The following is a 16,915-nucleotide window of genomic DNA, read 5'->3' on the forward strand; positions in this document are numbered from 1 at the left end:
TTATACAAGATTCTGAATTAACTACCTTGATTTTTTTCAGCTTCTTCTACAGAACCAATATATTTGGTAGCAGCTTCAGGGTTATCTACAGAAGGATCTAATGCATAACCTGGAACAAGAAGAAAAAAAAATACTGTTATTTCAAGCTTTTCAGTTTTGTACAGCTTTTACTGCTCTGTCCCTCTGCAAATTCTTTCCTGTTAACTCTGAACAAGCTGGGGATGACAAAAGATTGAAGTTTTGGAATCCCATTAACTTTTCACTTGGCTTGATTATAAAGGTTACTATGAAGTAGTACCATGAGGCCCTTAAGTACATACTGCTATCAGAATTCTTAAATTTGCACAACACAGAAAAATAAAGAAATGTAATAGGCAACATTTAACAACATAAGATCCATAAGATACAAGGGCTGGGTAATCCCAAGAAGCCAAGTAACAGAATCTATTGGGAAAGGATCCCAGGATGCCCCTGCTCCCAGCGAGGTCAGTGCTGGGAGCAGGGGCATTTGCAGGGTCAATGCAGACTTTGAAATGCCATGGCAACCTCTTCTTGTAGCAACATAGCATAAGGAAAAGAGTAGCTCAAAATCTTATGCCAGTGCACTCAATGTTAAATGGATACTGCTTTAGTGCAGGGCACTGCTCCTTGGTTTGCAAAGCCAGTGAGTCACATGGAAAGCAGCCAGTGGCTGCTGCACACACAGAGCCCTCTGGCTTCAGGAGCAGCCTACTGCTCTGCCCCACTACTTCTGCTGGGTCAAAGACTGTCAACTTCAGCAATCCTGGGGTGGCAGCAGCTAGAAGGCAGAAGATAGAGATGGGGGAAAAAAATAAGTGACGTTTTCTAGGGCTTTGTGTGTATTCTGTCTCCCACAGCAAAAGTTACTTAATCTTTCTCCTGCCGCAGCTGGGAAAGCTTCAACTTGAAAGGAGTTGCTTTAACTAATGTGGATGGTACCAAAAGCAGCAGTCATGGACTTGAATTTTTAAAAGAATTAAGTATTCACATCTTCATTTCCGGACTACAGCTATTGAGCCTCAAAAAAACCAAAACAGAACAACCCCAACGACAACAAAATCTTTTGCATTTAGTCTTATAAATAATTTATAAAATGAGCAAACACTTAATAGCTATTCAGGATATTTACAATTTTAATACATATATCCACCTTCTTTTCTCTATTTCTCCTGAAGTGGATAACATGATCTTATAAGATAGACAAATAAATTTATTTGGTTTCCAAGGAGCAGGTGGTGCACTGAACACTTCCTGACCACCATGGTTTATTTTCTTTTGGGAAAGGCTGCACCCTGGTGGACATAACCACAATTTTTATTAAATATTAAAGTGACAAAATGTCTCTTGAGGAGTCAATGAGAATTCCTCTGTATCAATGATGGAAAAAAAAAAAAAGAGAAAGAAGGATATTAAACCATGAGTAAAACACACATAATGAATTAAATCCTACAGCATACAATCCAATTCCTGTATTTTTGTTGATTCACAGAGACAATCATGAGCAGGGGGAGATTATCCAGTCTACTCTGGAGACCACTGGCTCATAAAAGCACATACAAATACATACAAGCTGAGAACCTATCAACACCATTCCAACAGCCAAAGGAGATTGTCTCCCCAAACATTTTTCTGAAAGACTACTCTCCTAGAACATGGTCCAGTTAATCTCTTTTTAGATGCTGGCAAATAAAGTACTGTTGAAATTAGTGGAAGAGCCATTCCAAGAACACAGCAGGTATTCCCAATCCAAATAAAGCATTCCTCCTGCCAACCAGCCCTGTAGTTTCAAACCTGGTAAAACCCAGCTGTGGAACAACATATGCCCAGATGATCCATGAATACAATATAGGGAGAGAAATATATGCCAATGTCTTCTTACAAAATATACATTCCCACTATTCCTCTGTTAAACAATAAAATAATTTATTCTAGACTTTTAGTAGGATTTACTTGTATGAATAACCAAACTGAGCCAACACTGCAATCAGACTTCCCCTAATTTAGCTGCCTGCTTTTACTAAGCCACTATTTCAATGAGTTGCCTTCCAAGCTATAAGGTTTCTGTTAACAGTAACAGAGAGATATTACTTTGGATTGCTGTCAAAATCAATACAGTGGTTTACTTGTCCTCCAACTGTATTGACACCATCTCTGGGACTCTATTTGCTTGGTACTTGTAAAAGAGGGACAGTATTCCCATGAATAGGGCCCCTGGGCCAAGCAGAGCTTCCCGTGGAAGTGGAGACTTCTTATAGTTGAGTTGAATTTGGTCCAGCATCATTCTCACAAAAAAGCTCTGAACAATTTCTACTTTCTAGTGGGTATGTGAAAGGGAATATTTTCCTTCTGGCTGGGACTCCTAAACGCAGCTGCAAAAGACAGCTTGCTTTTATCCTACTCAGCTGGTATCCCACATAATGTGCCCTGACTTCTATGTCTCCTTCAGTTTTTGGTAGGAGGCAGATATTTCCCACAACATTTTAGCAACGAAAGATACAATTCCACCTACATCCATAATTTCGGTGCACCTGAAAACGGTTGGTTAAATAATTAGACTTTGATGTGCATTCCAGAAAGACAGCTCATTAAAGCCTGTTTACACCTCACTGTGCAAGGCAGCACATAGAGACCCAAAGCAGCTCAGGTATGAGGAAAAATACAGCTGGACTAACCCACACTGCACTGGCATCTCTGCAGAATCAAAGTAATCAGAGAATAAAGTGCCTACAATTGTTAACCGGTAAAAAGTGTAGGTGTTGCATGTAACATGAGTAGATTAAAAAAAAAAAAAAAGTGTTATTTCCAAGGCAGTTATTTTAGGCTCTTAAAATATCAGTGTTAGTGATGACATAATCCTGCTATAACCAAGTTACTGAGTACTCAGAAAGAGCTTTGAGATTCATTAGACTTCAATAGAAGACTATTTTTTATTAAAAAGGAAATTATCTTGTAAAGAAGAGATTTAAAAATACCAAATGTTGTATGAATGAAGCAGTCCACTATTAGGATGAGCACTGATGCTCAAATAGCTATGAAATGGCTAAAATATTAATGAACAATTTGTGTGCAGTAAAAAATAATCTGTAATTCTGCTTCTGAAAATGTATATGTGCTCATATATTGCCTTTTTTATCAGTACTCAAAAGGGAATTTTCAAGAAAAGATATTCCTTCAGCTGAGAGCACAGATACAGAAGAATAAACATGTGCTGTATGTTAGGACTTCCTAGTCTTTTTTGACATGCTCCAAGGAATACAATATTGAAAAAATAATGCTAGTTAAGCATTTTAAATCACAATGTCTTGTGAAGGGGAAGGGGAATTTTATTTTCTAGAGAGACAGCCTTCACTTGATAGTTGAAATTAAAATAAGAAGACTGCCTTACATCAGTGGAATCAAACTAGGGTAGATCACCTAGGACTGCAAATGCAAAACTGGTTACCAATTAAAAAAGTCAGACTCCCACAGAGCAATTATTAATGGTTTTCCATTAAACTAGGAGAGGACCTTTCACAAGATCATAAAATGCCTAGTTGGACTATTTTATTCCATGTTTATTATGGATTATGCCATCAGCATACTCCTTTCAGGGAGCTATAAAGGGCAATAAGGTCTCCCCCCCAGGACTCCTTTTTTTCCAAGCTAAACAGTCCCACCTCTCTCAGCCACTGCAGATTTTGACCCTAATGTGGAAAACATCTCCAGTGCCTGTGGCAGCTTCAGTTTCCCTAACTCCTGGAATAAAGGGGACCTTACTGAGATGGGTAGGTCTCATTTCAATTAAAAAGCAGATGGCACTGAGAAGGTTGAAAGAGAACTTTCTGATAAAATATCTGGGGTACTTTAAGAACACCTAAAAAGTAATACTTCAAAAAATACTTAAAGAAAAGTAAGCAACTTGCAATGACACACAATCTTTAGAAATCCATATCCTCAAGGAAAAGGTAGCACAGAAATCTGAAATCACAGGTAACCGGGACAGTAATAATCACAGAATCCTATTTAAACTGAAGGCAGGGAAATGGAAAACCCAAGCACACATACAAAACACATACAGAGGCTAAAAGTAATACATTTAAACATCTTGTTTTAAAATAATAAACTAACATAATTGGTAGGTCAGTACTGACATAATTGAACATAGAATATATGCTTTACCAGGCAGAAAGAATACAGAAATAAGATGGTCATGCCAGTGGGGAAAAACATGCTCTATGCCATAGAAAGCTTAAAGACAAATCAGATTAACAAGTTAATAGTGTTAATGAGCATTAAATGATCCTGTGGACTGAAATTTCAGGTCTAAGTAGTGGTGAGTACAGTTGCCAGAACTCCCAGAGTGACCATTAAGACAGAAAATGCAGTAACCACGAAATGGTAACAGAGATTAAATAACAGGTGCCAGGGAAAGAAGCACAGTAATAATGACATATTTTAGTTATCTCCTTGAAGCAGACTGCACAAATCTCACACCAAGATGTGATGAATTTTACACAATGTACTTGTACCACGAAGCAGTCATGCCAGAGAATCACATGAAAAAAAAGCTAGTTTAGCAGTGCAGGAAACTTAATTTTAATATATTTAAGATATTCTTTCTAAGGACACACATTGCAACAATGACCATAATGGGGTATAAAATGAACATTGTTGACAAAGCAAAGGAAGATACAAAAACATTTATGACAATGATTTTAATCTCAAAATACAAGGGCTATATTAAGAAAAGATTTTTAAAAATAACAGAAAGTGAGCACCAAAGGGTAAAGCCTTTTTCAAATGCAGGGGTACTTCAAAGACACCATGTAGGAGAAAAAAACCCTAATGCCTGCCAGCTAATAAAAGAGGACTTTAAAGCAACCAGAAGGAAGTGAGCACTGCCGAATAGCAAGTTAAGAGAAACTATTAGAAATAAGAAACTATTCTTCAAAGAGTTGAAGTTGCATCCAGATGTGGAAAATACAAAGACTAAACTTCAGCAGACAAAGTAAACACTACACTAAGGCAGCCTGCCCCCAAAAGTGAGGGAAATCTTATAAAATATAAAAACTAACCCTTGCCCTTTGTCAAAACTGGCAGGGACAGAAAGTGCACCCGACAATGTGTAGCCAACTGATGACCAAGGACTGAGAAGAGCATCTGTGAGGGTTGTATTAAACACATGTTGATTATAGTGGACTCCTGTGCCAAAATCTTGCTTTATGGGCAACATGACGCTGAATCTACCTCAACATGAAATGCCAGGAAACTGGAGAGTCAAATAAGTGGTAACAAACCCCAGGATCAGAGGCAGTCACCCAAGAGATCTAAAGTCAAATCACAGTGCAGATACTCACCTAATATCACCTCAATATGACAGAAAAGGAATGCATCAGATATAATGCTGTCTTTCAAAAGATATTTCAAAGGAGATATGGAGAACTACAGATCAACCTGCCAGACATTTGTACGGTTAGAAGATTCAAGGAGTAGAAACTACAATAAAGAAAATGAGTATGCACTTGGATGAGCATTACATATTGCAGGAGAACAGACACCACAATTTTCTCTACAGGTAAATCTCAATGAGAAAACCTCCAGAATATTTCTGAGGTGACAATCCTGTGAATGAGCAAAGCTTAGTTGATCTTGGATACCTTTACAAAACCAAGTTAGACTGATTACAGGGTGCCTCAATGAGATTTTAAAACCCACAGGTGCTTACATGATCAGTTGATGAAAAGTTATTAAAACACTGTCAAGAATAAATGGTTGGTTTGCACAGCACAGGAAAGTTGCTGGTGGATTTATGCTCAGGCCCATAACATTCAACATGTTGATAAATGATCTGGAAAAATGGAGCAAGTAGCTTTGAGCAAGTTACTCACAGAACAAATTCACAGTGAGAATAACATGTAACCACTGTGCACAGGAGCAATACAGTGGAACTAGAAGAGATACAGAAGAGAGACAAGGACAGCCATAGGCATGAAAAGGCTGCCACTGAGGAACAAGAAGATTGATCAGATCTACCCAGGTGGGAAAAAAAAAAAAAGGAGACTGAGAAGAAGCTATGGCCAAGATATAAAATAAGAAATCACACAGAAATGGTGAATAAGAAACGATTGCTCATTTCATTTTCCAGCATAAGAGACATGGGGATATGAAGCCAAACTAGAAAGCTGTTAACTTCCACAAGTTCGAAACAGAGATACTTCCTCATGTAAGGAGCTGCTAGGCTGCAGAGCTGCCTGAAAGAGGTTACTGTAGGAAGAAAAATTAGATGGGTTCAAGAAGCAGCTGGAAAAGTTTGTCAAAAAGAAAAAAACAGAAAACTCCCAACAGGTTGTCTGAAAATTAATAAATATATAAGCATTGCCCTTGCTTGGCAGACTGTGTATTGAAAAGAAATATTCAGATGTACCACTATTTTCTTGCTTCCTTCTTCTTCTCCTCACTAGATACCCATTGCTGGCCACTTGTCTAATGGAATAAATGGCTGGAAGAATCCTCAGTCAATGACTGTGGATGTTCTCAATGATGCTATCCAAGCATCACAAGAAAAATGTACTTTAAAGAGTAAATATTTACTGCACAAGAATTAGATAAGAAAGACTAGTTGCCAAAAAAATACCTGGGTTTTGTCTGTGATTAACATACAGGTTTCTCAGTGAATATGTATAAGCTTTCAGGATTAGATATATTATAAAGCAGTCTTTTTTTGGTGAAAGATACTGAGACAATTGAGCTGTTTTGGACACATGATCTCATTTACTACCCTTGTCCCTCATTTACAGTCACTGCTTATCTATTTGCCAGCCTTTGCAGATTTGTTCAAGACCTCCTGCCTTAGTGCAATGTTGCTAAACAGAGTAACAGAGACCAGAAGTCTTAAGATCTGCAGCTTTTAAAAGAGAGGTTTACTCCTGTTCTTCTAATAGGTTATGACTCAGTCTTGAAAAAGATTTATGGCTCAGATTTATGCCTATCAATTTTACTTGCATTTCTATACTTTGTATTTCCTGAGGAGATATTTATTGCATCCTTCCAAATGGAAAAAGAGAGTATTGAAAGTGTTAATAGATAACTTTCTGACAACTTAAAGGAGGGCTGTTTTTAACAGATCTTCTGCTGAGCCAGACTATCATGCTCACTTACTGCATTTCCTAGCTTGAACTTCAGCTTCTCAGGGCGGGCTCTTGCTGTTTAAATTGCCTGTATCTCAGCCTTTTCCTAGTTCCATTGTCACTGTATCCAGATCATTATCTGTTGAATATTTCTAGAAAGCTGAATGATAGCTGCACAGCTCCCAGTGATACAAGGTTTAAAAATACATTTTTATTCTCACTTTTAATACAGCTTTCAAGACACTTGCTATACAGTGATGACATAACCAATAGATGTAGTTTGGAGAGGACTTGATAGCTTTATCTTTCTCCAAATGAAACTTTTCAAATAAAAAACCCCAAATGAAACACTATATGCCTACAGGCACTTTTTCCCAGTATCTATTTTACACATACAAAAGTGTTACATTTAATTTCAACCCACAAAATGTTACATTTAATTTCACAGATAAAATCTAATCTGTCTATTCAGATCTTGAATAGAGGCTGCTACTTGTATTGTCTGTAAAGACCTAATATCAAAATTACAGTCAAGTAAGTTAAAATTATGCATGAAACTAGATATCCATTTCTTAATATTGTCATTTTGGTTGTAGTCCACATCTTAACAACTCAGTGAAAAGTAACTATTAGCTAAAACTATGTAAGAGAAAAACTCTGTCATTAATATAATTCAATTTTCAACATTTACAAGAAAGCTTCTAATAAAACTCAAGTACAAAGAAAATTTGAGTGTGGGAGAGTCTCTGATGTTAGGCATTTTCTTCCACTGTAATAGCTAGCTACCACAGATGTTAGCAACCAAGTCCCAGTCACATGCATCACAGAATGCAGTAAGTCAATTCAGGCATGCATAAAGCCCTAATGAAATTAAGGATACTTGTTTAGGAAGGTGATTTTTGAGGTAAAACAGTTTGCAAGAGGTAGTATTTTGAATGTAAATATAAACAAAGAAAGATGCAAATCTGTTGTGCAAAAAGTTGAGTGTTGTGACATTTTAAGTTAACACAGGAAGTAGCAGATCTTGCCTAATAAACTGAATTTCAAGTATATAAAGGATACTTCATCTGAACAAGCACTTGCAATTAAACTTAGAAATGAAAGCTTACAATGAAACACAGGAAGAAAAAGTAACCATTGTTATATGTAAACATATGGCAGCTTTGCTCTTTCGAATTTATGCAAAAGAATGTTTAGAATCCACAGTCTTTCCATATTTTTCCTAACTAAAAAAAAAAACCAAACAATTTTTCTTACAATTCATAAAAGTCTGTTTGAACCTCAAGCTCCCTCAAGACTCAAATGTTTTATTTTTCAACTGCCACTACTTACAAGAGAAAATGTTAGCCAAGATAAGAAAGCAGTTACTACACTGATCACCAAGACACTTCTTTGGGTCTGTCTTTGCCAAGACTGTTTTAGCAATGCATTCCCATTCTCTGCAAACCTGGCTCATTCAGTTTGCATCAAGGGGCAACCACTTAAGAACCTGACAACTCAGTAAGGCTTCCTTAAAGTTTACTGGGAGTCAGAATCACATGAAGGAATCTATTTGCATAACAGATGTACAGTTAGTCATGTAAGAAGTGTGAAATTTTGATTTGTTTTCTACACTTGATGCAACTAATGGAAGGATAATTTAAAAGGGGTTTGCTAGGAAATCATACACTGCATTACAGATCAAAACAGAATTAAAAAATGCATTTTTCCAAATAAATACTATGATCTCTATTTATATGTATTCTTATTCAAAAGTCTTTTCCCATTTTATTAATTCTGATAAAAAGCAGTTTACAGAAGCCACAGTCCTATTAATTGTTCTATCAAGACCATAATGATTTGTCCAACCTGAGTATGATAAAGATGGAGGTGAATTCCACTGTTAAGGACTTACCATAGGTTGCAAATGTTCTTCTTTGTTGTTCAAACATGAAATCATTGATGTGAGCTGGTTCAGCATATCCAGAAAGCATGTTTCTAGGTGCAGCCATTTGCTGAGTCCTAAATGGGTTTTCTGGTCCAAACTTCATCAAAAACGTTAAAAAAAAGTGGAGCAGAATTAGTAATTTGTTATTTTTGCATATTTACTTTTTCAGGGAAAAAAAAAAACACAGAAAAAAAGAGACCTGTCTTTCAAAAATGGTAATGCAAAATCACGTCAACTTTAAATTTTATTTGTGACTACTGAATAAGCTTCTTCATCTCTTATTTCATAAAGTCATCACACAGCTGTTCTGAACAGTTGATTCCAGGATTGAACTTTCTAGCACAGAGCTCAGGTTGATATGGGCTACTTGACAGAACCAACACAGACCTTCATTCACTATGGGACCACTACAAACATTCAGAAGACAAAACCCAAGGCTGTCCCACAATAGGTCTCCTTAACTAAAACATTTACACACAGCAACACTGAAGCAAGTTAAAAACAGTGCTTTTGTTCACACATACCATGGCTTTGATATGTTGCAAACTAGCTTATAAAAAGGCCAATTTATGTGGCCCCTCAAAAGGTTTTCTAAACATAAAGCATAACCAATGTAGAAATTTGAGGTCAAAAAGAAGAAAAACTGTACAAATAAGTTAAAAACATAAAAAAGTTAAATGTTGAACAGCTATTTTTATCTTTCAAATAGCCTGTCAGTTATAACAAAATGGAAAGTGGTTCACATGGCACCAGGCAGTCTAAATTCAGTCTTAAAAGGTTTTTCACCATATAAATTTAGCATAGCTCAAGTTACTAAAATTCTTAATATTGATGTGAATAATTAAACTGAAAGTACTTTGATTTTAATGTTAAATCCTCCTCTTAAAAGCCTTATATCTGCAAGTCTTACAAATGTTAATTTTGCTCTAATGAGCACAATGAATAAATAGCAAAAATGTGAAAAGAGCAAAGGACCACTTCAATGCAGTTCATGTTTAACTCAATATCTTTATAATGCTATTTTCCCAGCTTAATTTTTAATTTTCATAGCCATAATTCTGATAAACATTTTAAGACTCTTCTTAGAAGAGCTTTATGCAGAATATTAAAATTCAAGCACTAAAAAATACCAACACACTTGTGTAGAATCTACTTTTTAGTTTGCCCAAACTATGTTTCAAAATGCAGCAAGCATCCAAGGAAGCTGTCTTATAGGAAAGTCGCACAAAATTTAGCAATCTCTTTTCTTTAAGCCAAAGGCATTTCTGCTCCAAAAACCAACATTGTTTCTTACCTCAGGTGCAAACATGGTTTCATAAGTGGGATTGTACTGAACTTCCTTGATAGCAGGATCAAGGTGGACTCCTGTTTCCACATCTTCCTGAAATAAAACAGGCATATTAATAACCCACTTCTCACACACAGACATTTAAATATATGACATTACCTTTTCCAGTCCAAATTAGGGCTGTAGTACAAGTTGACACTTCCAGCATTATGAAAGAGTACCTTGGCCAAAATTTCTATTTTACAAAAATATTAATTGCAAAACCAATGTCAGGTGGTCACTGAGAAACTTGTCTAAAATACTAAGATTTTTGCATGTGAGAAATTATTTCTTTTTATTTAAAGATTTCATGCAGACATTTTAAAAACAGCAGCAAGATTGAAGGAAAGGTTTTTTTAGGATGTTTGAAAACCAGACTTGTAAAGAAGAACCAATTGAAATAGTTACGAATTTAATATAAAGGTATGAAAGCTAGAACTCTACAAAAGGCAGAATGCAGAAATCACAAGTAACTATTCTGAAAGACAGTTGCAAAGAAAAAAATTACATATCAACATTACATACAAACATTAATTAGAACAATGACTTTCACAGAATCCAATAATCCCTTATTTCCAAAAGGCACATTTTTATACTGAAAGGTATAAATGTAATTCAGCTTTAGTACTTAAACACATTTGCAAGTCTGTTGTGACAAAAATTTAACTTGATAGACGAAGGGACAAGAAAGAAGGATTAACCAAAAGAATAACTTCAAGCAACTCACAGGGGAAAATTCAGAAGGGCACCTGCAGCTGAAACAGAAGACAGAGAAGAAAGAAAATGGCTGACAAGGTAGCAGTGCCCAAAAAGACCTGGTTTCAGAGCTTTACAAAGGCTCTTTCACATCATCAGAACCCCTTCCCTCACCAAGACCTCAGTTAATGAAGGAGAATGTTATTTTGCAGAATTATTACTGTCACTGCTTCCTGTGTCTTTATTCTAGACAAGCAGCAATTGAAAAGGACTCAGAATGTGCAAGTATACAGACAAAATCCCTAGTAATCATACTGAAAAAGCTATCTTAGCATCATTGCTTAGTCAGTGCTTACCTACAACAGGATCCCAAAGCATTTGTGACTTACAAAAGAAAGTGGCACAACAGAGAACCAGCTTTTAGCAGTTGCTTCATTAACAGAAAATTATCTCAAATAAACACAATCTTGCTTTATATTATAGTATCTCGAAAGAACTAAATGGCACATTCTTAACTTGTTTAATATTGTTAACTATTCTCTGACATAAGAGAATAGCTAACAATACCAGAAGAAGCTTTTTCTCTCCCCAGTTCAACAGCAGGTCAATTAGAAATTTGCTCATGCATACAAGATTTAAAAGATTTTAAAACCTGATTTTCTAGAACACAGAAAAGAAAAACAGTACCAAAAGATCTTTGGCTTGTTACCTGATTATATTTCATTAAAACTGCTCAACAAATGAAAATAAAAGAATGTCCAAAATAACTCAAAACAAAAACATGACATCAGCAATCCCACTAATTGTTTTTCTACTAAGGCCACTGTCTAAGTAGAATTATTAAGTCCAACCATAAAGCTTTACTCTCACGTTATCAATTATTTTAACAGGCAGGTCCAGCCATTGCAATGATCTTGCCTGAACCCTCAGCACCACCAGTTCTCGGCCTGACCTCATTTTTCTCATCACACCACCCTTCCAATTCACTGGGCTTGGATGTCAACAACTACTGGTACATTCACAGCCCCGACTTTTATTCACCATGAACTTGCCTGCAAACAGCACAACAGGTCTAATCCTGTCATTCAGCAAAAAACCCACACGTCCCCAGTGAGAACATGAGCATACCAAAACCACTTCCTAACCTGTGTTACATAAAGATTATGCTTCCTTCCACTGCTCCATGTCACGAGGACATTTTCCACAGACAGCTTTTTCAAGTCACATCATACAGCTTACTCTTCCAGCTACACTACACATCTTGTCCACAAAACTCAACATTTGAGAAAATAAAAATTCATATAATTGATAATAAGGCAATGTTTATCTGATCAGTGGTTACTGACATTTAAAAGTGATCAGCTTACTTGAAATTAGGACAGTTTTTTTCCTGCTCTTTAATCTGAAAAAGCAAAAAAAATCCAGATTTGCAAAAAATGCCAAGAATTTTTCAGTTCTGCTATTTTTCCTCCTCTTTTCTTCCTGTGAAGTTCTATTATATGCTGCTTGGTAATTGAGAAAAGAAACAGATTGTGCCATAAAAGCTGATCCTCTGCTGGAGGATTACAGCAATTCTGGTTCTACTTTGCTGCTGGTGGAACAGTGCTGAGTCACTTGAAAGCCACACAATATGTTCACTCCTAGACCACCACAGGCACATTCTTTCTGTGTGAAAACCACCGAGCCTTGAAATTGAAGCACATGTTATATTTATAAGAGCTACGCTCCTCAAGACCTCCAGTCTAATTCATGTTTTCATATATTAGGGCATCAAATGACAATCTCATAACAGGCTGCTGAAGCACATAATGGTTATCTTTTCATTACGTCATTTGGCTTTAAACTGTGTAATAATTTGAATGTGGTCCAACTACCCACTCTACATTCTCAGTATTTTTAAAAAATGAAATCTTGATAGGAATATAAAGTATTGACACAACACGTTGCCAAATGTTAGTCCATGGCAAGAGTTCAAATTGCAGCAGACAAATTATCCTTTGGTCAACATCTGGTAAATGCCATTTTGTACAGCATTATGAAACTCTAGTAGGTAGCAGAAACATTAAAAATATTAACCTAGCCCATCATTCATTTCACCAATTGCCAAGCTAACTGCATTGATGTATTTGGTTGTGACTTTTGTTTTTCTTTTTCAGATGAGAGGAAAGAACTCATTGGCAACCTTTGCACATGGTGAAGATCTCTGGGTACAACAGCATGCATTGCCAGAAGACTATTTCAGCAGAACTCATCTTCCTAGTACCCAGAAAGCAAGAAAAGGTAATACAGGTCTCATGACACTGTCCCTTTATGCTGGCAACAGCCTTAACTGCATGCATTCCAGATGCATTTGCCACAGCTCCAGCTGACAGGGAAGGGATCACAGAAGCAGCAGTCTGGCAGAGCTGTGACTGAGATAAGGTAATCTAAGAGATCACCTCTCTGCTGTGCTGTAGCTTTTCCTTTGGTCACAGGAATGATTTATCTAAAAGCCTAAAGTGAGCAATCCATCATGTAGCTTGCGTGCCAAGTGTGACACAAGTGGCTCTGTGGGATGGGAGATGATCAGGAGCTAAGCTGAAAGAGGAGGGCAACTGTGATTTCAGTGAAGGGCTAACTATTACCCTAGATCACTTCCACTCTCAAAGGCACAGGAACCATAAAAAGGGGGGGACAAAAAGCTCTCAAACAGATACAGTGTTCCCTTGGAGAAAGTGAAAAGTTCAGCTGTATGACTGGCAGAAAAGCAGCTGGTGTTTGTTGCTACTCAGAAATTGTATTAGTATGGGCTTTATGGCATGCTGTAATATTATTAAAGGCCTGCACTCTCCACATAACCTTGAAGAATTACGGTTTTAAGAAGTTATGTTTTACTGAATATGGCTATCCTGAAAAACATAATAGAAAGAAACTGCAAACTTAGCTCTGTGTGTCACCTCTCTGCTTTCTCAGCACTTGTAACAAGCACTCAACAGAAATACAGTGGCTACATTGGGTACCACACATCAGGTAAGACACATGCTACTGAAAAGTGTTCAAAAGAAAAAAACTCCATGATTTAAGGGCTAAGGATAGAAAAAGTGAGCAACCAAATGCAGCAGATTATACAAGTTTGTAGAAATAAGGACAATCAAAAACTGAAAATGCTCACTCCAGAGATCCACTGAAGTTTGGTAGATAGGTTGAATGAATGTCTGCCCACAGAGATGCAAGAATCATTGCTGATACAAGGCAAAAAGAAGCAGATGACATTGTTTCACTAAACTACTTACTGTGTTGGTATGTTGTTTTGGGTTTTTTTTGGTTTTTTTAAAATAGATATGATGTCTACTAACTTGCAATATCAAGTTGCTTTACAGTTCAGAGATTATTTGATGAGGTTAAAAAATTCTTTTGATAGTTAAATGCTGTCCTTTTGCACCTTTTGTTTAACAAAGCACAACCACATTATTATGGGGGAATGGTACACAGGGCTGTACTCTTTGAGTATTAGCATTTCCTAAGGAATCTATCTTGAGACAGGAAGAAGCTTTTGATGGTAAATGCAGACAGGGGGGTGCTTCATTACAACTCCCTAGAGATCACCAAATGTCTGGTTCCTTTCAAGGCATGCTCCTTCAGTCCTACCATAAAGCTTGGCCACTTTAAAGCATAAGAAAGAGGACAGTAAATAGAAGGGATTTTAGACTACAAGTACAGTAGATCAGATTACCTTTCCTCCTTAACAGGTTCCTTAAACATGCCACAGTCCTCTTTTTATTCAAAAAACCCCTCCTACCCAAATGCCATAAAACAATAGTGCTACTTTCTATGAAAATCACTTAATTTATAGAATAAAAAATAGTTCACTAATTAAAAAATATGTTAAAAAAGATTGCTAGAAGTTTCTTTATGTGCATGCAAGACAAAAATATTTCTTAAATTAAACAGCAGCAAAATCCCTGTAACAGGCAACAAAGCAAAGCCTTCAATAAAAAGACCAAGGTGCACCATGTACTGCAACACTGGATGGTAACTCTGTTCCTTAGAAAGAATATAATGTGGCTTATATTTTCCAGCTTCATCTTAGGCAAGCAGAGAGTTTTGATGTCTATATGTTGGGGGGTTTTATTTTTTTTTTCCTGGACATTTCAGATAATAAACTTACAACATTCCGTTTCCCCAGGTATAGTCATTACTAGTTAGTCAAATAGCTAAAAAAGGGCAGGCTGCTTTGCATAACATTTAATTAGTTTTAATTATCAATCACATTAAAAAGTGGTAAATTAGGCCCACATCCCATGAGCCACTGAGACTTAAGCAGTTTGTCACTTATCAATTCTTGCCTAAACCACTTGGGCTGTCAAATGCCCATTATCTCATTCTAAAGATTTACAAATTTATTACCAAGAGATAAATAGCATTTGCAGTTGAAGCTCCAACATGAACACACGGCTGTTATCAGCTTTTATTCTTTCTACCCATTCATGCACTCCTAATAGTAAATGACTGCCTCACTAACTTCAACAGAATAAAAATAAACCAGCAAGAAAAGCATGTGCTAAATAGTTTTGTTGAACTAGGCTAGATTCCCAGGATCTTGCAGGATGACAAGTTCTAAACATCTACTCTCTACAAGATATTTTGTGTCCAAGAAATCTAGAAAACCCACTGTGTCAAAGGAGACAAACATTCCTAACAAGTAACACTTCCAAAGTCTACTAAGTTTCAATCACTGCTACAGAATTGTCACATGTCACTTCGTATCTTTCTTCTCTCCATTGCTGGCAGGATTAGATTTTAAAAACCACTAAGAAGAGTGACAGAAGTCTACTTCCTCCCCTTATGCAAAACTTCTCTGGAAACCTGCACAGTGCCAAAGGTAAACTAGATTTAAAGTGAACTGACATTTCTGATCCCTTCTCACATTAAAGGCAATACAGATCCTCCAGCTCCTGTATTGGGCTGGGCCAGCCTAGTTATTTTACCCAGTTATTTTAACCCAGTTAAGTGTCCTCTCCTCAAGACTATTGAAGAGTATGCTGTAGAGAAGTATCATAAAATGTGCTCCGATCTGAGCCTTACCCTGGACAGAGATCAAACAATAATTGTTCTCTCAAAAGCAAAGCTTATAGACACAATGGTTCCTGCAAAGTGATTTCTTCACAGAATATACTATTCCCTGAATTTCCTTCTACATTTATAATTCAAAAGTGAAGAAAGAACTGTCAGCAGTGTTAGGGTGATTTTTTCATAGAAGTAGAAGCTGTAGGAAAACTAATTATAATTGGGTTTGACAACTGCCTGGGTGTTGGCAACTGGGCTCCCTTCCCCTTCTTGAACAGCCTCTCTTTACAACACTGTCATGCTTACATATTGCTTGATGATGTATTTGGAGAAAGCAAATATCTTGACTGACCTGTCCACTGTCCCCAAAAAAGAAAACAACTGTCTTATGGAAACTTGGCATCTAGGGGAGAGTAAGAGCAGAGCAAGGGTGTATGATGACATTTCTGCACTCTCCCAAACATTTTCAGGTCTTGGTGAGACTAGAGGAAATCTGTGTATTTATTGACACCTCATGCTTTAATGGATCTCTTCTAAGTACTTGTCCAGACTCTCCTTGTAACAAAATTCTTCAACACGCTGTACTTCTTGGCATGACAATAAGCCCTACTACACATTGCATGAAGAGCTTCATCCTTTTATTTGCTTTGAACCTAACTCCTCCTAGACAGCTTATGGCTGCTGTAATGGGAGAGACAGTGAGTATTTAACTCCCTCTCTGTGCCATTTAGTGATTTTGTAGGTGTCTATCATATTTTGCACCTCAGCTGTCTGTTTTGGCCTTCTCTTACC

At 36.8% G+C, this 16,915-nt stretch overlaps 1 protein-coding gene across 1 annotated transcript in view; it reads right to left on the reverse strand.

Moving 5' to 3' along the window:
• Positions 1 to 16,915, reverse strand: part of CDC40 (cell division cycle 40) — a 36,741-nt gene that overhangs the window by 17,875 nt on the left and 1,951 nt on the right. The window contains exons 2-4 of the mRNA XM_050972724.1: positions 10,349 to 10,435; positions 9,022 to 9,151; positions 26 to 109 (exon numbers count right to left, since the gene is read on the reverse strand). Of these exons, the coding sequence (XP_050828681.1) occupies positions 26 to 109; positions 9,022 to 9,151; positions 10,349 to 10,435 (301 nt within the window). The remainder of the gene's footprint in view (positions 1 to 25; positions 110 to 9,021; positions 9,152 to 10,348; positions 10,436 to 16,915) is intronic.

Source organism: Serinus canaria, chromosome 3, assembly GCF_022539315.1.
Source record: "Serinus canaria isolate serCan28SL12 chromosome 3, serCan2020, whole genome shotgun sequence".
Lineage (NCBI taxonomy): Eukaryota > Metazoa > Chordata > Aves > Passeriformes > Fringillidae > Serinus > Serinus canaria.